Raw genomic sequence first — 24,460 nt, 5'->3', positions numbered from 1 at the left:
TTTTATTTTCTAGTAAGACTAAATTTATTCAATACCCTAGAGTAAAAGTTTTGATTATAAGTATCCAACAGTATAAAAAGTACAAAACAGATCTGTAGATTTCTAATATATTAATACAAAGTGCATGACTACATACAGTACATCCTACGGCAGAGAGTGGAGGGGAGAAGACTGTGGTTGAGGTCTAGTAATAAATAAATAAATACAGAAGTAGAGATGATCCATCAAAGTATATTCTACCACCAATACTGCAGCCAAAATGTACAAAAGAAACATCCCGCGTCAGAGCAGCGCGGGAGAATGGTAACGGCTGGACTCTGTACGACACCAAGGGCTGTGGAGAACCAACCCACTCACTGGGCAGTCTGTGCATGCGGTGGCTTTGTACTAGGTAGGTTTTTCCAAAAAGGAAGAGACACACAAAATGTAAAACTATAAAACTATAGGATGCCACAAACTGTGGCCCTCCCGCTGTGAAACACCAACAGACTCTTAAAAATCCAGTTTTTAGAATAATCATGAGCGACAGAATACTAAGGCAGCCACACACCCCTCCCTCCAGGAGAGGTCTGAAATGGCACTATTTTTCCTGAACTTTGAAAAGAGGCAGTCGGACAACTTCAGTCTGGCTCAGCTGAGCGCCCTCGTTAACATCTCCACATGAGGAGCTCCGTTCAGCTATCTTGATGTTCAGAAGCCCAACTCCAAGAAGCCGACCCAATCCAACCAACCAACTTAGCCTCAACACACAACTCTTTTCTTCTAATCAAACTTTAAATAGAGGGAGAAAAACAGTAAGACAAAACCCAAAACCCTAATAACGTTATGACAAGGCAAAGAGCTACTCTAGAGATTAAAAAAAAAAAAACCTCCACAAAAGGTCAACTGAGGTAATCCAGAGCTAGAACTGAATCGTGTGGATTTCAGTGAATCCCAGACAGTTGTGTAACACCAATGTCTATTATTTACACACTGCAAGCCCTCTAAGAAATGTGCCCCGAGCAGCATCAACTGTGCCCCACGCATCCCCAGGACTTGCACATTCTGTTTAAGTAGTTTATAACCACGTGTTCTCTACCGCATGGTGATGCTTTGGTACTATCCCCATAGGACCTTGCTCATCCTACAGGCTGGCCTTCCCCAGAAGGAGCTCTGGTTCTGCTTTATAAGATTCACATAAAGTCTTTTATCAAATATGATGAGGGGAGGCGACTCAGTGCTGCCTGTGTATGTTCAGAGATTGCTTCCTCCTTCACGCTATTTGCAGAAAGCTCAGTCTGTCCTGCTTAATCATCAGTAGTACAGGTCTGAATCATCAGAGCCTTGGCAACACCTTAGCATTTAAAAACTCTTAACTACCTCTAGGGGGCAGGTCGTGCTACTGAGTTATGACAAATCATCATGAGGGAAAACAAGTGTAGCCAGCCATTTAAAAATGCCCCAACCACTGCCTCTCCACAGAAAGACTAAAAACTACGTATGGTTTATCACACACAAATCCCATCTCTGTCCCCTGAAATTCCCCTACTTCCATTCATTAGAGGGGATTAAAAAAAAAAAAAAAGACTTTAAAGAGCACTTCAGCAGCATTCAGCTTTCCTATGAAATACCCAGCATCTTAAATATTATGTACACTTCTTTCTTGTAGTAAGCTAGAAACTGGCTTCAAAGTTTGTTGGATGGGGGGGGGATGGGTAACCCATGAAACTATTCTAGAAAAATGTCTTTTGGCAGAATAGCAGGTATCCAAGTTAAAAATAGGAGGGTCAGTTTGTTGCTTTGTGGTCTTTTCAAAGTTTAAATTCGCTCTTTGTTCCCTTCTACATGAACCTCAGTCACCACTCCTGAGTAGAGATGGGCAGAGGCGCCGGCCCCTGCTCCTCGGGCTTCTCAGCAGCTGCCTTCTTACTGCTGCAGCAAGGCTTGAAGAGATGCGTGTCGATGAGGACCTCCCCAAAGCGGCCCTTGTAGATGATCCCACAGCAAATCTTCTGTCTAAAAAAAAGGAAGACAAGACATTACGAGCAGGCGTTTTTACAGCTCAAGTTGTCAAGTTTACCCACCGAGCCATCCTTCCGGCTTTTCTTGAAACACTCTTTTTTTTTCTTTCTTTTTTCTTTTTTTGGATTTTCGAGACAGGGTTTCTCTGTAGTTTTTTTAGAGTTGAAACACTCTTTGGTCGCTCTTTTTAGCAAATCCCACTGTACTCTGATTCTCTGCCTATTTCTCCTTTCGATTCCCTTTATTTCTATGCTGACCTTTAGGATTTACGTGCATTATTGATCTTAGATACTCAGATTATTTACAAAAAAACAATCCTGCTCAATCTACCTCTATACACTGCTCTAAAAGCAGTGACCATTCACCCATATACCCTGACGTGGAAGACAGAGCTCAACACGGGTGTCTTCCCCAACAGGACCTCACCTGGAGTTCACACCAATCTGGAGAGACTAGCTGGACAGAACAGCCCTGGGATCCTATCTCTGCCTCCCAGTGCTATGATCAAGGTTCAGCCTCAAGCTCACAGTTACGTTCCTTAGCATGTTCCAATTGATATTATACTTTCAATTCCATACTATTTTGTTTCGCTGGATGGAACTTTCCTGCCTCTTGCCTTGTACAGAATATACTTTATCTTGCTAGAGTCTTTGTTTATCCACCTTTTCGGTGTTACTATCACCATAATCACTAATTTGGGTTCTAGTATTTCCTTCCGTTTAGGGCAGGGCTAGGTATGGACTGAACCTAGGTCCTTACACATATTAATTAGGGAGCCTATGCCCAGCCCTATTCTACATTACATCACTTTTTCTGTTCTACCTGTATTTACCATTTTCTATACGGGTTAACATGCTAATTGGACATGTCTGCCTGCTTTAGTCACGTCATAGGAGTCTAGCGACCTCAGTAGATTTAGTATCAGCAAGGCAAGGACATTTCAAATCCATCACCATCTTTCCTACCACAGGCTTAAACGTTAACAAGTAATTAACCCTCTCCCTCTATTTTATTATTATTATTTATGCGTGTGTGTATGTGTTTCTGTGTGTAGAGGTGCTCACTGAGGCCATAAAAATGTCAAATCTCCTAGAGCTGGAACTAGAGGCAGTTGTGAGTTCCACACACCAGGATGCTGGGAGCTCAACCGGGGTCCTCTCCACGGGCACCAACTGCTCTTAACTGAAAAGCGTTCAACCACCAAACTCTAGCTCCTCTTCATTTTAAATTTCCAAAATTACTCTTTTTGGGGGGAGAGGGGTCTAATTACGTAACCCAGAGTTGCCTCAAACCCACACTTAGCTCCAGTCAACTGTCTTATGCACTTGTTCATAAGGTATTTTTCAGTAAATACAGGTTTATATTGGGTCTCTCTCCCTCCTCTCCTCCCCCCCCCACCCTCGGTTTTTTAAGACAGGGTTTTTCTGTGTAGCCCTGGCTGTCCTGGAACTTGCTTAGTGAACCAGGCTGGCCTTGAACTCAAGAGATCCACCTGCCTCTGCATCACAAGTGCTGGGATTAAAGGCTACACCTGGCTCAGAGGTAGTATCTCCTAGCCAACTGAAGACCTTAATATATACTGGTTTCTAGCTTGCTTTATGTTTGTTTCAAAGAATTCATCTTTATGCCTTGGTTGTTCCTGCGAAGGCAGTATATTTTCTCTGCACGGTCCTACGCTGTCCTTCACATTGTATAGTTTTAGGCATGTCTACAGGAAATGTCTTAACTGTTTGCTGGTCCCAGGGATACTACTTTTCCTTTGAAAACACTCTCTCCTTCCTAGTTATTGTCTCTTCTTGCTCTCTGGCCGCATGTCCACATTTGAACTGCTCTGAGTGTCCCTATCACAGGTTCTGACTGCCAACCTGAGGTGGGAAACCGTGCCCACTGTGGGTGGCACCAACCCTAGAGAATCTGGCTGAGCAAGAGCACATATAGATTCATGTCCTTTGCTCTGCTCTGCCGTGGCCAGTTCTCAAGTTTTTATTACTGTGACTTCCCCATGGTGACAGCCGCTGTAACCTGAACTGACTTGAGAGCTAAAATAAACCCTTCCCCCTCGTGTATTTTATCACAGCAAGCAGAAATGAAACCAAGACACCTATTGACGGAACTTAAGAGACTTCAACCACTTATCCTTTTTCTTAGTGGTAACTCTCAGGACAGCTAGTCTTAATCTATAAGTCTGAGTCTTACACCCAAGGTCGACCCAATGCTCACTTCCTGCTCACCCGACTTCCTACCTGTACCTCCAGTTATCTGTCACATACGCTCAACTGCTCTACACACGGTAGGCCGCAGCCAGTGGCGGAGACGGGTCGGTTGCCTTTACCTTTTCCAGTAGGTAAGATCTAAAAAGGAAAACACTGGGGTCCTGTTAGAGCTGGACGCCATCTCCGTATCTGAGCCGTCGTCCGACTGGTTACTGTAGCAGGGAGACTGGGCAGGGGAGGCACTTGAGGTGGTGCTGTGAGCATCCGAATCTGCAACGGAGATGGAAGACATTCGAGTCTCATTGTGTGCAAGCCCAGGTGCCGCTCTACTCCTCTAAGTGGAAAAATAACCTCATGGATAAAGGTGATTCGCCAGCAAATACACCTTTCGGTTGATGGTCACTATGCTGTAGCACTGAATATCACAACCAGCATTTAAAGTTGTCATCTACAGACACGGATAAAATAGTGCTCTAATCCGGAGAAACAATTGATTGATATTTATCAAACAGCAAAGCTTTAGTTCAGATTTTGTGTGTGCATGCACACATGTACATACAACCTTGGAGACCAGAGGTTATCTGACACCCTGGAGCTGGAGTCAGAGGTAGCTATGAGCTACCAGATAAGGGTGCTTGATGGGTACCAAGGTCTTCCGCAAAAGCTGCTGCATTCTGAGCCATCTCTCCAGCCTCACTGAAACGTTTTCCTCAAGTGCTTACAAGGAAAATAAAGGCTTACGAATATAAGGATCTTACAAGTTCCTCTTAAAAATGCTTACATAATGTAAAATTAAACATCTCAATTAAGTGTCATGTGTTATTAGTATGCTAATTCACTTTAATAAATAGTATTTAATTTCCTAAAGAAAAAAAATCTTCAGGAGTAACCTAGCAGGATATTTAAAGCTCCCAGTAACATCAGCAACAGCTTCTATGGGAGGGAGGTCACTATCCTAAATGCTCAGTGGTTTTGAACCATTTGATTTCAGTGTGTACTATTTTTATATTTAAAAGCTACAATATCCTCAGATTTAATCTACAACTTTAGGACACCAAGATACATAACAACTACACAGAGTGAAGAACTGAAATTGTTAAGTCTTCATAGGTAAGGATCACTTAGGCATCAACAAGACAGGTGGGCAACAAGCAAAGCCCTAAGCTTCTTTGAACCAGAACCCCCAAAACACTTAGGAATCTTCATTTATCTTTATTGTAGTAGTGACTCGTTTACTAAATAAGTAAAAAGACAATAACCTGGCCATTCTATCTGCTGTGAATAACCACATTCTGATTATGAAATACTCATATTTTACTCATATTTTAACCCGGCAGTTTTGCTTCAGGTCACAAGGGCTAAACAGATATTATACAGTACTCTGGGGTGTGTGTGTGTGTGTGAGAGAGAGAGAGAGAGAGAGAGAGAGAGAGAGAGAGAGAGAGAGAGAGAGAATGAATATGTTGGTTTTGCCTGTGTACGTGTTTCACCCAAGATATGTGAAAGCCAGGCTGGCATCTTTCCTGAGGCAGCATCTCTCACTGAACCTGCCACCTCCCAGGGATCCCCCATCTCTGAATCGTCAGTGCTGTGATCACAGACAGGCATGTCTGCCCAGCTTTTGGTTGTTGCTGCATTTATCTGGGTAAGTATACAGGCACACACGTCACGTGCACATGCAGAAGTCAGAGGACAGCTAGCGGAGTTGGTTCTCTCCTAACACGCTGGTCCTGGAGATCAGGGCTGGGCAGCAATGCTTTTCCAGATGAGCTCCCCTGCAGGCCTCCACCCCGCTTTTATGTGGGTGCTAGGATCCGACAAGCCCTCATGTCTCTGCAGCAAGCTCTTTATCCACTCCAGGATCCCAAACCCCTGTAGTTACTCTAAGATATCAAAATCAGTCATATTTCACAGAAATAAGAACATATTCACCAAGTCAAAAGTACCTTTCAAAGGCCAAGACTCAAAAACAGGAAGTGGACCACCCTGGTACTTATTAGACAGTAAGCAGGAAATGGATTCACACATACCGTAAACCGGTCAAAAATAAAACAATGAACTCACTGTGGCGTTTAAACTCCTTCTGCAGCTTACTGATCTGGTTGCTTTTCATCCTGTTTCCAGACAGAGTTTTCACTTTCTTTGGTTTCAACGTTGTCTTCAGACTTGGTCCTGCCCTTGCATCTACCACCTGGAAGGAAACACTGAATATTTAATACCATTTAGGCCCAGGCTTACTCGAGAACCAGTTTATACCAGTGTACCTCTGACTGTCACATGACAAAGAACAAGCACTACCAATGACCACTCTGCATGCTAAGCCCTAAGTTTACCACCCACAGCACTTCCTCTTGCTGTCTAGCATGGCCTTCAACATAAAAGGCCTTCAACATAAAAGATCGTCACCACCTTCAAACATCACAACTGTGATTTCCTCAGGTAAGCTATTAAAGAAAAACTTATTTACGTAAGAAACCTATTGCAGCAATTTAACATTATCAATGGACAGTACTGTGCTGGGTAAAGAAAAATGCTTATTTAAGCAAAATATTCTATGTAATGTAAATTTCATAAACCTTGGCCAGAGATGGTGGCTCACACCTGTAACCCTGGTGCCTGAGAGGCAGGGTAGTCAAAACAGAAGGTCGAAGTTGTCTTCTGCCATATTGAGCTGGGGCTACACGAGACTTTGTCTTAATAAAGCAAAAGCCAAAACAATTATCTGAAAAGCTGGCTAGCATTATTAAAGAACTTAACAAAACAGTAGACGAGGCAATGTTGATTAGCACAGGTTTAATGTAGCAAGCTCCACACCCTAGTTCCATCCCCAGCACCAAAAATTAAAAAGCGCTGGGGCTGGAGGAATGGTACAGTGGTTAGAAGCCCTTGATGCTGTTGCAGAAAGTGGGTTCGGATCACAGCATCCACCTGGCAGCTCAGCACTCAGTAACCAGTACCGGGAGATCGAATGTTATCTTTTGGCCTCTGTGGGCACACAGGGGCATGCAGCACACGTACATAAACGTGGACAAAGCACACAAATTTATAAAAATAAAATAAATACATCTTTCAAAAATAACATTAAAAAGTGCTGCTCATGGGCTGGAGAGATGGCTCAGAGGTTAAGAGCATTGCCTGCTCTTCCAAAGGTCCTGAGTTCAATTCCCAGCAACCACATGGTGGCTCACAACCATCTGTAATGAGGTCTGGTGCCCTCTTCTGGCCTGCAGACATACAGACAAAATATTGTATACATAATAAATAAATAAATACTTTTTTTTAAAAAGTGCTGCTCATATCATCTCAATTAAATGGGGGGGGGCTGCTCGTCCAGTGGACTCTTAGTACCATGCCTAGCATCCACATCAGACACAGCCCACAGCTGCCTGAAACTTCAGCTCCAAAGGATCCAACAGCCCCCACCTCTGGTATACTCACAGACTAATAATTAAAAAAAAAAATCTAAATAGCTATTACGTGAGTCTAGTGACGGGGCAATAAAGTGAAAAGGGTAACAGAACTCACACCGACACCGTTGACCTAACCGCAGCCTACACAACAGTATCCACCTTGTATGTTGTTTTATAGGCGCTACCTCATTCAGGTCCCAGAGAAGCTCTATGGATAGCTGACAGCTCTGTAGCCAGAAGGCTACAAGCAGTTAAGTAGTAAACACAAAACAAAACTAAACTTATGTGCTCACGAGTTCAAAGCAACAAGTCACTCTTAAGGGGTGAAAAGGGAATGCTACACCAGGCTAGGGTTTTTCTTTATTCTTGTAGTCTTTTCTATCTTAGTGATGCAGAACTTCCTAAATGGGAAGTGCTTGCTGACGTTAATGTTATTTTAGTAGAGGTAGAAAAAAAAGACCAACTAACGTGATTCCAGTTTTTTTTTGATCCCGCTGGCAACTTCTTCCATCTTTTCACAAGCAGCACACAGGCATTGCAGATGTCTCCTGAGCGAGTCTCGTGCAACCTGACAGGAAAACAGAGAGTCATCTCGCTTTTCACTCGTGAGGCTTCAGATGTGGGTACTTCTCTTGGAGAAAAATACATCTATTCATGGCTCGTAGATGTGATTTCTGACTACCCTAACACGATCTATTCCACTGTTCCTCTACTGCCATTTCAGATACGAAACTAAAGCCCCAGTAAGTCCTACACCCATGTACATACATACAAGCAGTACTAAACGGAGTCAGTGGTATTTTAAAAGAAATTCTTTTTTTTAACCTATGTGTTTTATTTATTAGTCACCCCTGGCTGTCGTAGAACTCAATTTGTAGATTGGTCTGGACTTATACTCATAGAGATCTGCCTGTCTCTGTCCCTAGAGTGCTGGGATTAAAGACACGCATCAAGGTTCTTTTAAAGGAGGGAAGGGAGAGGGGAGACAGAGAGAGAGAGAGAGAGAGAGAGAGAGAGAGAGAGAGCGCGAGAGCGCCTATGTAGTTGAAGTTGGAAGAGAAATATGATGACAGGGAATGGTGGGAAGGAAGGAATGATCTCACACACACACACACACACACACACGAAATTTTCAATTCTAAGAAATCATTAGTTTCTAGAGAACCAGTCAATATCAATGTGTTCCACTTAAAAGTCTCTTTTAAGCCAAGTATAGTGGTGCATGTCTTTAATTCCAGCACTTGGGAGGCAAGGGCAGTGGATCTCTGTGAGTTCAAAGCCAGCCTGGTCTAGACATTGTAAGTTCCAGGACAACCAAAGCTATAATAGGAGGGAGAGGGAGGGAGTGAGGGAGGGGGGGGGGGAGGGAGAAAAAAAAAAAAAAGAAAGAGAGAGAGAGAGAGAGAGAGAGAGAGAGAGAGAGAGAGAGAGAAAGAGAGAGAGAAAGAAAAGACTCAAATCAGATTTATTTAATGTTTACGTGTATCCGTGTGTAGCATGTGTATGCCTGGTGCCGGAGATTAGGATTAGGATTTCCACCAGGGTCCCTGCAAGAGCAGCAAGTATTCTTAACTGCTGAACCATTCCTTCAGCCCCAAGATTTAAAACTGGAGAGTACCAAGTGTGACCTGTGATGATGCGAACCTACAATCTCAGCATTTAGGAGGCAGGGGAAGGAGGGCTACTATGAGAAACATGGGCTAGCATGATACGTGTTCTTTAAAAACACACAGGAGGCCAGGTATAACACACACCTTCAATCCCAGTAGTCAAGAACTTACCTACACGGCAAGTTCATCCGGTCTCAAAAAACAAAAAACAGCAGGACAAAGTCTAAGTCTAGAACTAGCAATGAGCGATCAGTAAGCGCTTAAAGAAAAAGTAGTGTGTGGTCTGGGGCGATGGCTCAGGGGTAAAAAGCACCCGCTGAACAAACTCCAGGAGGATCTGGGTTCAAATATGCAGAACTTACATAAAACCAGGTGTGGAGGTGTGCAATGCAAAACAAAACAAAACAAAAAACACCAAGCATGGTCACGGGCGTCTGTAATCCCAGTTCTAAATAGAAAGGTGGAAAGAGGAGAATCTCTGGATGTTCACAGGCCAGCTAGCCTGGCCCAACAAGCAAGGAATAAATAGAACGACTATCTCTAAGGCAAGGCAAGGCAAGGATCAACACCAAGGTTGCCCGGCCCAGCATGAATCACAGCACATACAAGCACTCAAATGTTCACAAACAGTGGTGATGCACGCCTTTAATCCCAGCACTCAGGAAGCGGGCAGAGGCCAGCCTGGTGTACAGAGAAGCCCTGTATAGAAAACCAAGTGCACATGCAATCAAGCAAAATCAGTCTCATGCAAATGCGTTCTCTCTCTCTCCTCTCTCTCTCTCTCTCTCTCTCTCTCTCTCAAGCATACTATCTTCTATCATAGGAAGTGGGTCAACATTAAATATTTTATTTCATCCAGGTTATCTGTTGGAAAGTTAACATACCCTGGTAAATTTCAGGACAGAATATTAAGTATAATGCTATCATTCTTCTCAACAAGTTAAAACATAACTCTGTTATGTATAAACGCAACGTAGAAATAGCATTGGAGGACCACTACTGGTAAGAGAATAAGGATACATTGTGAAAATTTACTTATACATCCAACAGTTAAGAGCAAAAGGGTTTGTCTAACTGGAACCATAAAAGACTTCACAACTAATTAGGCAGGGCAAGCTGTCAGTATTGACTCATTTTAAGAACACGGAATCCTCACTAACCCAGGTATTAGAAGATGGGTGACTTTAAAGATTAGCACATTGTTCCCATTGCTTTGCGTGGAAATACTTCCACACACTATGACTACTTTCCCTCTAAGAACGGAACATAACTAATCTTACCCAAAACAGCTCTGGAAGTCCTTTTCGTAGCGTTTACTGTCCGTGAACCGGGAACTGGAGGATTTGGCTCTGCAGATACAGCAGCCCTCTATACTTCGGTACATCTTTGGCTTGTGAAAACCAAACATCTTCTCTCCTGGGCAATAGCTGTAAAGACAAGGAGATTGACACAGCTTTTTTGAGGGCAGCGACAAGAAACCATGCAAGAACTTTCCTCAACTCCATCCACCATACCCAAGTCAAACAAACTGGAAGGGCTCCCCAGATCTACCGCCCCCATATACCAGGGCAGTACCTAGAACACACAGAAATGCCTGGCTAGCTGGGAGGCACCCACTACCTCCTTTGTTTCTCCTGGCTAATATTCTAGAAAGAGGACAGAATCTTTCTTAAATTACACACCCTATCAACTAACTATACCACATCCTCAAGGAACATGGCACCTATTGGCATATTAAAGCCCATTCTGGGTTCTAGGGTCCCCCAGTACCACAAGTACCTGCTATAGGTTTCACACTAGCCCTTCTCACCTCTTTTACCCTAAACTCCCTCCAGCTCAAGGTTTTCCCTCCCCCAACTACTCATCCTTATAACTGAGCTATGCTCTCTCTACTCTCTCTATGTCTGGTTAATCTCCCTTCTCTTACAGAACCCTGGCCATGCCCAGTTTGCTGGCCATGTTCAATCTACCTTCTCCCTTTGCTCTGGACTCTTCCATGTGCCTCTGGCTGTTTTCTCATATCTATATAAAAACCTTAATCATAGAGTGGAGCAGTCTATGATCATGTTGGCTCTTTTACTGTGCCTCCTCGCATACACACGCCATTAAGAATGTGACTAAAACTTTTTAACAATTTTGGTGTCATGTGCTTTTGGATTATTAATGCAACTCCCCTCCCCCCATCCCCGAGGAAAGTTGTTTGTGTTCACCAAGACCCTCTGTTCCCAGGACACGAGAAACTCATGTTCATACATATATCAACTGTGCTCTACGGAAATGGGGGTTAAATGGGAAATTTATTACCTTGAGCTGAAAGAAAGATATTAAAAAAAAAAAAAATCACAGAAACCCAACCTTAGACTTTAGAAAGGATGTCCATGCACTAATGAGTGGAATTAACTCCTCTGGTCAAAATCCCAATACTAAGGAAGGTAAAAATTATCTTTAGGTTGGAGGCCGGTGAGACTTCACATCTAAGTCAACTTCACCAGATCAGGGGACAGAAAAGGCAATGAATGATGGGTTGATGGCACATGCCTGCAATCTCAGCAGCATTAGGGAGACTGAGGAAGGACTGCCACGGGTTCAAGGTCAGCTTGATCTGCCAAGTGGAGGGAAAATAAGCATGGAAACTTAAACCCCAATGGACCAATCACAGGCGGTGTACACCCAACTACCAATTACCACAAAACATCATGCCAAGAAAGGAAAAGAGTACAATTCTCTTTGCACATACAATGCTGGAATGTATAATCACAGACCATGCTTATATATGAAGTAAATATGAGCACTGAGGTTTTCTACCTGCCCTGCCACTCGTTCATGTCTGGCCTGAGCCCAGTGCTGTTCAGTGGACCACAGCAGAGTACAGAGGTTCACAGGTATCTTGGGTTTGTGTTTGTTTTAGAGACGGGTTTCTCTGCCTAGCCCTGGTTGTCCTGGAACTCACTCTGTAGTCCAGGCTGGCTCTGAACTCAGAGAACCACCTCCCTCTGCCTGTGTCACACCACATCCAGCTAAACAGGCAACTGTTAATCCAGTGTTTCTCGGCGTTTTCTTTGTACAGGAAGCAGACAAAGATGGGTGAATAAATAAGGCCACTAACACACTTTTCAATTACTAAGTCTGAACTAACAGTTACCTGTAAAAACTGTTAAGACAGAAAAACAAAGTAGCTGGGCCATTAGAAGCGAGAAAAGTACTCCACATAATACAAAAACCCTGAAGAATGAGGCTTAAGATGAGGCTTTTTCTTTGAACCTGAACTCACAGGAAAATTTAAAGAAAATGTCCTCCCAAGCAAACGGTCATACCACTTTAGCCAAAACATTGTCAAATGACTCAAGAAAGCAGCCGTGTATATTCCTGTTTGCTCTCCAAACACCCTTCCCATCAAGGTCAGAAGTCCACAGTTCCTCTTACAATCATCAATAGCGCTAGGAAACCTCAGCCTCTTCGAGCAAGGACAAAGGAAGTACACAACAAAACTCCAAGCTGGCAGTGTACAAACTCTACCCGCACAGTTGTCCCCTCGCCCACGCCAAACTACAGGGCACCCAGACGGTCTCTAAGCTGGGAGGCTAGCTGCCTTCAAGACTGGATTTGCCAAGAAGCCAGTCTGGTCCATTCGCCACACTGACAAACTGTGAAGAGACGTTATGGCCAGCACTGAACCGTGAGGACAGACACAAAAGCAACCCATCAGCCCGCCAAGACTTTTAACAAACAGTCCACCACATTCCTGTGGGCTAGCTTTGGCTTGAACAAGGGAGGGGTGAGAGCAGGGTCTGTCCTCTTCTAGAGAGTGCTGTGAAAATCGAAGCAAGCGTCCAAGTTGTCTCTTACTGGATGACCACCACTTAGCCTTTAAATCCCCTTCCTAGCTCTCCCATGCCCTTAAGAGGAACTGGGGAATCTGCAGTAAACCACAGGGGTGCTCATTCCTCGCCTTGCTGAAGTGGTGGCCTGTTTTTTTTTTTTTTTGTTTTTCCGAGACAGGGTTTCTCTGTGTGGCTTTGGAGCCTGTCCTGGAACTAGCTCTTGTAGACCAGGCTGGCCTCGAACTCACGGAGATCCACCTGCCTCTGCCTCCAGAGTGCTGGGATTAAAGGTGTGCACCATCACCGCCCGGCTAAGTGGTGGCTTGTATTTAACCATTTTAAGATTTGGGGAACCCTGAGAACTAACTGAACTTATTTTCATAAAATCTATGGAGTCACTTATGTTCAAACCAAAACATCTAATCAGTCTCTGTAGTGAAGCCAGACAGATACAGCACAGCCCCGCCTCAAATCAGGTTATATCTGAGAAATGTGGTGGGTAAATCTGGCAGTTTGGTTGTGATTTTGACATTTCTGGTATTTCAAGCAACCTGGTGGCTGTTTTCTTCTTTCCAAGTCCCGCCTTTGTAAAACTGGAACTGCCCACTTGCTCAAACAGCTTGGTCAGCTATGCGTCTTATCTGTCTGGACTGCCAGCATCCTCACCACGCCACTGTGCAGAGGCAATCACCTGCCTCCTGACTGAGGGTTAAGTCCACTGCAGCTCAGCAGAACAGAGACACCACACAATCTCATCTGTAAGAGTGTGTCTGAGGGACAGGAGAAAATTGAAGTTAGAAAGGACTCAACACTGTAATTTATTTCCTAAAGTGATAGACAGTAGTGGTGATAGACAAACTAAGCACCTAAAACCTCAGAACTACAAGCATAATAGTAAATCGTAGGGCACACAAATCGCATCTGAAAGTCATAAATGCATGGAGGACAGAAACCACAAGCTATGATTTCAATTTATCCCCCAATAAATAGTTAATAGTAATAATGCATCCATTCAACACACACACGCCTTCTTACAACTTCCTTGTATAAATATCTAGAATTATAGGATGAGTCGCTATAAATACTATGCTCAATAAATAAAAATCAAACAACAATAACAAAAAAAAAAAGCAAGCCAATCTCCCATATAAAAGGTAAGAGCTGAATTGGAGTGATGGCTCAGGACGTCTTGTTCTCAGAGGTTCTCAAGAGGGTGGGCTCATACCCTCCTATAATTTCTGCTCCAAGCAAGGGGCCTCCACTACACTCACCTGCACAGCACCTCCCTACACACACACTTTGTGATTAGAGCACAGAAGCAGAGTGACTGCTGAAGCTCAAGATGAATATCACCATACATAGAGAGTCCCAGAGAGTCCGCAAAATAAAAAGAGGGGCTGGAGAGATGGCTCAGCAGGTCAATTCCTAGCACTTACATGGTGGCACACAACCATCTTTAACTCCAGTTCCAGGAGAGCAAACACCTCCCTTGGTCCCTTTAGGCACCGGGCACACATGTGGGGCATAGACAACACACATACACAAAACATAATAAAAACAAGAAAAAGCATCTTTTATGTTCGCCTTCACTGGGGTCTCAAATAATAAAACAGAGGAAGTCTCAGAGTCTGGGGAAAGGGTCAAAAGCATCATCACATCCAGTCACAAAGATGGTAAAAAGCAGTCCCTGAAACAGGTCAAGGCTTTCAAGCAGAAACAGAGACAGAAAAGCAAAAATCAAGGACCCAGCCCCCCTTTAGCCATAGGTAAAATTATGAAAAATAGTCAAAAGTAAGCTGTTACTTTCACCAAACACGGTGAACCAATTCCACTTTTAAATACACGGATTCTGTCTATAGCTACAATAAAGTAATATGCCAGAGCCTGTTGTGCACTGCAAAACACTTTCATTTTAGGTCATAAAATAAGTATAAATTATATGGAAAATAATGGTGTCCCTCTAGAGAATGCAAACATGAAACTGACTTTTGCTTTCTTCTCGTCTCTTAACCACGAGCAGCACATCCCAGATGTCATTATCACCCCTTCATTCACCTCAAGAACCAGAAAAGCAGAGAGCTTGAGTAAATTTCTTAAAAGCCTAACAGACGGAGCTGGGCCGTGGTGGCACATGCCTTTAATATCAGTGCTTGGGAGGCAGATACAGAGGCAGGAGGGAGGATTTGTGAGTTCTAAGCCTGCCTGGTCTACAAGAGTTCCAGGGCAGCCAGAACTACAGAGAAACCCTGTCTCGAAAAATAAAATAAAATAAAAAAAAAAACAAACAAAGCAAACAAAACAGATGGAAAGATACCTACCTGTTAGACAACCCACTCCACTGCAAGATACCACAGGACAACAGAATAACCCGGGTCAAGTAACAAAACAGCAATGGACAAAACAAACGGACCCAAGGAAAAAGAAAATAATCCAAAGACAACTTTTAAAACAGAAAAGGAAAATGGGAAAGACAACATAAAAACACATGGTATGGGGATCCCCAAGTTGCTGCAACTGGTAACACGGGCTCTTTAGTCAACTCTGTGCTCTTTAACCAGCTGTGCCCACAGAAACCAAGTGTAACTGGAGCAACACCCTTCACAAAGGGGCTACAGAAGAAGCGTTTTGTTTCTCACACTGCTAGGCCGGCCACTTGGCTACAGAATTCACCAACAATGGAACACGTTGCATCAGTGCCTAGGGAAAGACTAATACTGTTTCCTCCCTCCTCTTCTAGGTATCTGCATTAAAGCTTTCGAGTTTACTTCAACATTTTTAAAGTGATGGATTTTAATTTGCCTGGAAGCTGAGAGATTGTAGACCCCACTTGTATGCGGAGAGCTACAAACACGTACTCCATCTCTAAAAAGCCATATGCCTCAGCATTTCTAACTGTGGTTGAACTTGGCAGAGCCTAAAACTCACTTTCTAAGAAAGGGGTCCAAACTCATTTAAAAAAAAAAAAAAAAAGTCTTCCACTAAGACAGCACAGGTTAAAAATTAAATCACAAACCCAGGCCTCTGGAATTTAGATGGTATTCAAAAACGAACAAACAAAAAGCTAGTTCTGCCCATTTGCGCAACATAAAGATAAAAATAACTGTACCATCTAATTCTAGATTAAGAGAGATGTAGGAAGGGCCAGGATCTTTGTAAGCTCTAAGAGGTAATTTTGTCACAGAATTTATTTAACCATACAGTAAATGGTAAAAAGGTGGTTATCTACCAGTTCTTCACAATTAAGAAATTGCTGGGTGTAAGGGGGTTAGAGAAATACTTGTACTCATGTGCACATACCCAAATGCATAAACACGCTTAGACATAAATAAAAATAAATCTTTTTGAAAAAAAGAGAAAGACATGGTGGCACACACCTTTAATGTCAGAATTCAGTAGACAGCAGTAGGCAGATCTCTGAGTTCAAGGCCAACCTGATCTACATTGTGAGTCCAAGGACAGCCAGGGCTACATACAAACCATGACACCCACCCCCCCAAAAAAAACAAAACAAAACAAAAAACTGCTCCTAATTCTAAGGGCTCTTTGATAACATTAAAGTGAAATCTCACTTCTTGCCAAGTATATGAAAATACCAGGGTACATTTTTTTTTTCTTGAATGTGGTTAAGAGCCGCACATCACTGAAACAAACTTTTACACAGTCCCAGATAATATACCCTAGGAATTCAACTGTTTTCTACTCAGTGGAAAAGTGAAACTTCTGGGGTGGGGAGTGTCATAAGGAAGATCATAAGTAATCCACTCTTAACAAAAATGTTAAGTAGGGATAACAGACAGGCAACACACACACAGACTCAAACTTCAGAAACATTCCTAAACTCCGATGTCATCTTAAAATAAGGCTAAATCCCAACTCTCGACTATTTCACACCAACACACTGGACAGGATGGAACTGCACCCAGTACGCTACCCCTCTGGATGACAGTTGTGCTTTAGGGCCAGCTCCAGCTCTTCTCTTCCACTCACCCTCAACATTTCATTCTCCCAGTAGTTTTGGACGAGTCCACTCTCAGGAAATTCTCCAACATCCCCGACCTGAAGCAATTTCTCCCTTTTGCTCTGGAGAACAATCCGGCCAAGTGACTACCAAACCATTCTAACCTTTAAACGCCCCACACAGATGACATTATTACTGCCCCTTCAAATCTGTTGTTCAGTGAGTGCTTCCTTGGTTACGATCCACAGCAAGACAAAAATTCTGATCTCTCTCGCTCTCTCTGCGGCCCTCCCATATGATCTCACAGAGGGCCTTATGCTGCTTCCCTCCCTGTACCTGTCCTGGTAAGGAACGACTTCTCCAACAGGGTTACCTTCCTACAGCTCAAATATTAATCATCCATCCAGGGTACCAACTCTGGCTGCAGGCTAAGCTCTGAACTCCTTGGCAAGAAATTCAAAGCTTTTCGGGATCTAGCCCTGCCTACCAGCTGCTCACAATTTTAATACTGGTATTCTAGGAGGGCCAAATCAGCTTTGATAACTAGCCACTCCAGCGTTCGGTAGGGCTGGTGTTTCTGTCTGAGATGGCTTCCTTTCCATACCTCACTCAGGGAAGTTTACTCACAAAACTTCCATGTCTTTCTTCTTTTAAAATGTATTTAAATTGTATTCATGCGTATCTACAGGTGTGAACACATTCTGTGTGGGAACCCGTGGCCGCCTTTGAAGGGAGTATTACTGGATCCCCATGGAGAAGCTGGAGTTGCGGACACCGCGTCATCTCTCTAGCCCCTCATTTCAATGCTGTTTTGGTTTTTGAGACAAGGTTTCTCTATGTAGCCCTGGCAGTTCTTGAACTCAGATCCACCTGTCTCTGCCTCCTGGTTGTTGGGATTAAAGGTGTGCGCCACCAATGCTCTGATCAATGTATCGTTTTGCAGCAGAGTCGCATGCCTAGGATGACCCTGAACTCAATTATAACGGAAGATGACCTCAAACTCTTGATACTCCTGCTTCTATCTCTCAGCCACAGGGTATTATAGGCCTGAGCCACATGTCCAGCTCTTACCTATCAAACACACTTACCTATGTACTGCAGTGTCTTCTCTGTTCAGTAGTAAACCCTGACACTAACTTTACACACAGGCATCTGCTTGCTAGCAACAAAGGAGAATAGCAAAGATGAACTTAAGGGCAGAGACTGAAAAACAACCACCATAAGGAAAACTTTTTTAAAAAAGAGAGAGAAAGACTGTGGACATTGTTCAGCACTTTTGATCACCCTAGGTTCAATTTTTAGCACCCACACGCCAGCTCACAACCATCTATTAACTCAACCAGGCACACACCTGGTGCACATACATACACACATGTAAAACATGTAGACACACAAGACAAATGAACATCTTTCAGTTTTCAAATGTAATTTTTCCTTTAATATTTAGATTTTTAAAGACTTGGAAAAATGTAAACCAAATGAATTGCTAAGATCCTTAATGGTAAACAATCTTCGTAACAAATAGCAGGAAGATGTTTCATGCTTATTTCAAGAGGAGAGCAATTAGAAATTGAAATGAGTCTCACAACTACTCCAATCAATCAATATCAAACTTATAATAGACCGAAACAAAATACACAACTAGAAATGAATTATTTTAGCTCAGGTTTCAACTCTTGTGCTGGAACAAAACATCTGTAACAGCAAGTATCTGTGACCTGTGCCCTTTGTATTCCTGGTGGACAAAGACAGCCTCCTCACCTGGAAAACAAATGCCTTTCTTTTTGGAATAGATGTTTGGATTTATTCCTACACTACCAAAATTCTTCATATTTCTAAGAATCCAATTCTTACTTAGTTATTTCCAATTTAAATCTGCAAAGAATCAAAAGTGCAGGGACACCCAGGGAAGGGCTGCAGAGAAATCAGGAACAAAGTGGTGACATTTACTAGGTATTCACCGGGCTTTCTGATGTAAAAATGGTTGAATCAGATCTGGAAGGACAAACAGAAGTTGAGGGCAGTGTCTTCCCAGAACTGGTTTCTGGTGGTGGGGGAAGGGACCAAGCACCCACTTTTCCCACTCAGCACTTACTGCTTCTCTGGGGAAAGCAACTGACCTAAACTTCAGCGTTACCGTCTGTAAGATGCTTACTACCCACATAGCGGTCATTGTCAACACAGGTGTCACTGCCATTACCACACACGAAAAAAACTGGACAAAGTGGACCAAAGGATTGCTGCTTCCCACCGTAGGCATTCTTTTCTTACAGGGTCTCTCTGGGTAGCCCTGGAGCAACTCACAGGTATCCTTCCTGTAAGCCTCTGCCTAAGTGCTGGGGTTAAATATTTAAAAGGTGCATTCGGCCCCCATCCCAGAAACTTCTCAATGTGTCCCCTTTCTTCCCAGTCTCACCATCTCTGGTTTTAAAATTGTTTTTTGGGAGTTGAAAGATGGCTCAAATGTTTAAAAGATTTGCTATAAACTATGTGTATTATGTCCATGTGGTGTTTGCACAAGTGTGAGGGTGCCCAAAGAGGCTGCCAGGAGAGAGCGCTGGATCTCTTGAAGCTTGACTTACAGGTGGATGCAGACCACCTCGCATGGGTGCTGGGATCCCAATTCAGGCCTTCAGTTAGAGCAGCAAGCAAGCCAACTATACGGCCAAGAGGACATAGTTCTAGAGCAACCCCTATGGGGCTTGCCATGGAAGTTAACTGTTCTCAAAGCAAGCAGCCTTAGGAAGCTAGTTTAAGATTTTTCCATTGAGGTTGGAGAGATGGCTCAGCATCTGCTAAGAGGCTGTTCTTCCAAGAGACCCTGGTTCAAGTCACAGCACCCACAAGGCAGCTCACAATGGTATGCATCTGCAAGTCCAGCTCCAGGGGGGCAGGACCCTCACAGACATATACACAGGCAAAATGACAAAGCACATAAAAATAAAAAGTATTTGTAAAGAAGAAAAAAAACTTATTTTTTGCTTTTAAATATTTCAGCCGGATGGTGGTGGCAAAGGCCTTTAATCCTAGCACTCAGGAGTCAGAGGCAGGCAGACCTGAGTTGGAGGCCAGCACAGTGGTACAACACTTATATAACATGTGTTATATATGGGGTTCAAAACACAAGCATAGCAAGTTTTGGGGGGTGTTTAAAACATGGATAGTGCCGGCGCATGCCTTTAAACTCAGCACTCAGGAGACAGAGGCAGGGGAATTTCTGTAAGTTTGAGGCCAGCCTGGTCTATACAACACAGGCTCCAAAGCTACAGCAAAACCCTGTCTCAAAAAGACCAAAACAGGGATAGCAAGTTGACTCAGCCAATAAAGCCTGACCACCTACCTGAACGTGATCCCTAAACTATTGCGGTGGAGATACCCAACTCCTCCAAGTAGCTCTCCAGCCTCAAGCATGCAGATACAAATAAATGCACAAATGCTCCTTAAAATCTCCAACCACCCACAAAAACAACACAAGAAGGGAGTCAAGACCTTGCCTTTATTTTTCTCTTAACTCATTAAAGTCCCTTTTACAGACATCATAATAAGAACAGAAACATTTAGTTCTACATGGTGTGTTGACTTTCCTAGTCTTTCCACTTACAGTAAGTGGTCTATGAAATACCAAAACAAAACAAAAAACAGATCAAACGTTTGCAAAGTGTCTCAGGAGTCACCCAAAAGAAAGTTAAGGCCATAACATTCATTTTCTTGATGTGCTTTCTCTAGTCACTTTGGGGGGGAGGAATGCACCCCAAGATGAAAAATACCTTTGAGTATTGTCAACCTGATCAACCCAAACTTGAAAGGAATGTGTTTCCCTAATAACAAAACAATAAACAGGAAAGAACTGCTTTCAATTTGTGTGGTGGCAATGTGTTTCTCTAATAACAAAACAATAAACAGGATAAAAACTGACTTCAATTTGTATAGCGCACCTGGGGCAAAGCATTCAGCGTTATTTCCCAGTCAATGCCACACCTAGATGCTAACAAAGTCATTGAAAGGCAGGAGAACTCAGGAAAGCAGCAGCAGATACCGCGTTGCCGATGTCTAGACTGCAGGCAAACCCCAAATACCAAAGAAGCATCCATGTGTCAAACCAGCATAATTTTTGAGCTATGCCTGGAGCCACATACCAAAAAAGTTAGGTTGAAAAAAAAAAATGTCTAAGAGGGGTAACTCGAAGGTCAACCCAGTTCCCAGAGACTGCGAAGCTAGCAAGGGCTTCCTAGCTACTCCAGCTCCAGCGCCTCCTCCCAGCATTGACCGACCCCCCAATTCAGAAGCCCTCAAGGTCATCTCTGAGAATTGTGTGTCCTGCATTTCTCAATGCCAAAACACAAAACATCCTCCGAATGATCCCTTGAATACTTGATACGCTTCTAGGCTTTGCCGACTCCAAAGCGAATCCCAGACCGTCTCTTAGAGTGGGCAATTTAAATGTGTTCAGTTTTGCAGTACAGATCACTAAAAATTATTTTCAAGTCTGGCAAACTTCAGTTCAAAAGCAGGTGCTTTCGGTACAGTGGTAATAACAAGCTGCACGTCTATCTCTTACTAAAAAGAAGGCAAAAGTTGCTTGAATCTTTACAAAACATGGGGCGACATAGGAGAAGAGCCTACAAGGAAGGAACTCGTAACATGGGTGCGGGAGGTGTGGGGATGGTCGGTGAGCGTCTGTCTCTGCAGTCATCCATCACCTGCAGTAATGCGAGGTGAGAATAAAATAAAAACAAGAGGCGGGCTGCGGTGCTGGTCACCAGAACCCAGTGCACCGCGCCAGAAAGCCGCCCTGCCAAACCTGCCCTGCGCTTCGCCGCTCGCCCCACGTGTAAACACACAAAGGCGGCGCGGCACGCACCCCTAGTTCCTCGGCAGCCACTTCCCGGAGCCCAGAAACTTCCGCGCGTGTAGTCGGAGGTCCGGGGGCAGGGCGCGGAGCTCCACTCCACGAAGGAGTGCGGAGTGCGGAGCGCGGGGCTCCCGGGCCCCACGCGCCCCCCGCCGCCCTCACCTGCGCGGAACAACGGCCCGCGCGCCCCGCCGGCGCCGCCCGAAGGCCGCGCCTCCGCTCCCGGGCCGCTCCGCACGCTCGGCCTGACGTAATTCAAACATGGCAACAGTTCCACTTCAAAGGCGGAGGCACGGACCTCCCAGACGCGGCCTCCGTGCCTCCGAGGAGCTCGGGCCACGCGTGCGCCCCGCCGAGCCGCGCTCCGTCCAGCCGCATCGGTGACCCGCGGGGCCGGGGCGCCCCCACGGACACAGGCTCGCCCGTTGCGCCGCCGCTGAAGTTTCCGAGAGGACCCGAGGGACAAAAGCCGCCCCGCGCCCCGCCCGGCCCGCGCCGCTCGGGCACACGCGGCCCTTTGTTGTCCGGCGGCGTCGGGGCGACAGGGACCCCGCGCGCGAGGCCCCCAGGAGAGCCCGGCTGCCCTCGGCCGCCGGCCCCCGGGGCCAAACTTTTGCCGAGTCCTCCATCAGGAACGCCCGGGGCTGCCCCGCCGCGCGCACGCCGCGAGTTGGCGACTTTCGCTGTGCTTTGGAAACTGGCAAGACGCCATCACCAGGAAATCACATTGTCCTGCTCCCGACAGCCCCGACGGCGACCGCAGTCCGAGGCTCTCGGCGAGCCGGACACGGCCCCGAGCACGTGGCTTGTCAGGTGGAGCCCACACACACGCGCGCACACACGCACACAAAAAGAAAGGGAAAAAAATAAAAGAGTTGGGTGCCTCCTGCAGCGGACTGTGTCGCCGCCTCCATCCGAACGACTCGGCTCCGCGCGCGGGCCACGGTTCCCCCCTCGCGTGACGCCCGCACCCACGCTACAGGTGACCAGACCGGCGGCGAACTTCGGGGCTGCAGAGACCGCCGGCGCCGGCCCGAGTGCGAGGGACCGCGTGCTGCGCGCTCATTGTCGCAGACGCGTCCCTGCGGACTTGGCCAACAACGCCACGCCGCGTGCGTCGCGCAGCCCCGGCGCTGGCCCTCGCCGGCTGTCCTTAGCCCCGCGTGGCAAGTTGAAGTTTCCGAGCCCCGGCTTTGTTGTGCACCCGCGTGCAAAGCCGTCGCGAGCGCCGCGGGAGTGCAACACGCGGGTGGCTCCGCGGCGCACGAGACCACGGCCGGCGCCCACACGGGCTCCGCGACCCCGACTCGGCTCTCTGGGTCGGTGGGGGGGGACACTACTACTGAGAAAAGTCATTGTCACCTTCAGCGTGGATGCAACTCCGCCGCTGCCCCTTCGTTTCCACGCTGCACTCACTTTCCCCACACCCTGACTTTCGGTTTACCTCCAATACCCTCCCCAATTAAGACGCGCACATCCAACACCTCTATACAAAGGAATCCGGAGTCCGCGGAGCACGAGGACAGCGCTCCACGCAATGCCATCTCCAAGACAAAACTTCCTGTGTGTTTGTGTATGGGAAGGACGGAGGGAGGCGGGGGAGGTAAAGGGAGGAAAGAAAAATCGCAGAAAAAGCGGAGTCTCGCACACAGTTTTGCACCACTGTCCCGGCTAGAACCACTCACCTTCCACGCGCAGCAGCGTCCCCACGGTGCGGATTGCACCAGGCCAACCCCCTGCAAGCACTCCCTCCGCCTGCTCCGAGTCCAGAAAGATTGTCTCCTGCAGTTCTTCAGTTGCTACCGCGGACGGAGGTGTAGATTCCGCTTTCGCTCTGCGCAGGCGCGGCTCCCAGGGACCAAATTCTCTTGAATCGAGCTGATTTGCATACGGGCGCGTGCGCGACGCGGGCTGGGCGGGGAGAGGGCAGAGCGTCCGCGCGCGCTCCCGCGGCCTCTATTGTCCTTTTATGGGGAGAAGCAGCGCGGCGCGGGAAACGCGGCGGCCCCGCAGGGACGGGGGGGCGGGGCCTGACTGTTACGCAAAGTCACGTAAACAATCGCCCCGGGGAGGGAGGAGACGTGTGGGGGTGTGGCGGAGCGCGAAAGGCGTAAAGGTGAGCGGTTCTTCCTCAGCAACCGCACCCGTTTAGGACGCCGCAGAACTCAGAAAGTTCTGGAAGGGACTTTTGCAGCATCCGGCACCAATGCTGTTTCTAGTTTGAGGTGGCAGAGAGGGTTGTCTTGGAAACACCCACTTAGATTCTCCTATCCTCACCTTTCCTAAATTCTTTTTGCAGGTGAGCTTTCCATTTCGTCTTTAAATCTTTAAGGGCCTTGGCTGAGTTATTTATTTCCAAGACCACTGAAAGACAACTGACTTCTACAAATTCACTTCCCCACACCCCATGCACACACACAAAACAAGATGTCAGTTCTCCAGCAGAGATTTCGTTCTTGTAGTTTTAATGAGTCATTTAATAAAGTCCCATTTTGATACTGTCCATTATCCTTCTCAAACCCAATCCAACCCATGAGTGAGTTGTTTTGCTTTGCTCGCTTGACTCCAAGCCTCCGCGAACTGCGTGGTAGTAAT

The 24,460-nt window shown here is 45.6% G+C and overlaps 1 protein-coding gene across 1 annotated transcript; it reads right to left on the bottom strand.

The window, feature by feature from the left end:
- On the bottom strand, nucleotides 1-23,705 carry Sinhcaf (SIN3-HDAC complex associated factor). The gene is made up of 6 exons (XM_038318950.1): nucleotides 23,551-23,705; nucleotides 10,515-10,661; nucleotides 8,093-8,192; nucleotides 6,279-6,405; nucleotides 4,334-4,484; nucleotides 1-1,995 (listed from the first exon to the last, which is right to left on the bottom strand). The coding sequence occupies exons 2-6, from the start codon at nucleotides 10,640-10,642 to the stop codon at nucleotides 1,836-1,838; spliced, it is 666 nt and encodes a 221-aa protein (XP_038174878.1). The 5' UTR covers nucleotides 10,643-10,661; nucleotides 23,551-23,705; the 3' UTR covers nucleotides 1-1,835.
- Nucleotides 23,706-24,460: the final 755 nt, after the last annotated feature.

This window comes from Arvicola amphibius, chromosome 2 (assembly GCF_903992535.2).
Source record: "Arvicola amphibius chromosome 2, mArvAmp1.2, whole genome shotgun sequence".
NCBI classification, from domain to species: Eukaryota; Metazoa; Chordata; class Mammalia; order Rodentia; family Cricetidae; genus Arvicola; species Arvicola amphibius.
Note: the sequence above shows the minus strand (reverse complement) of the source record. Positions and strands in the feature narration are given on the sequence as shown.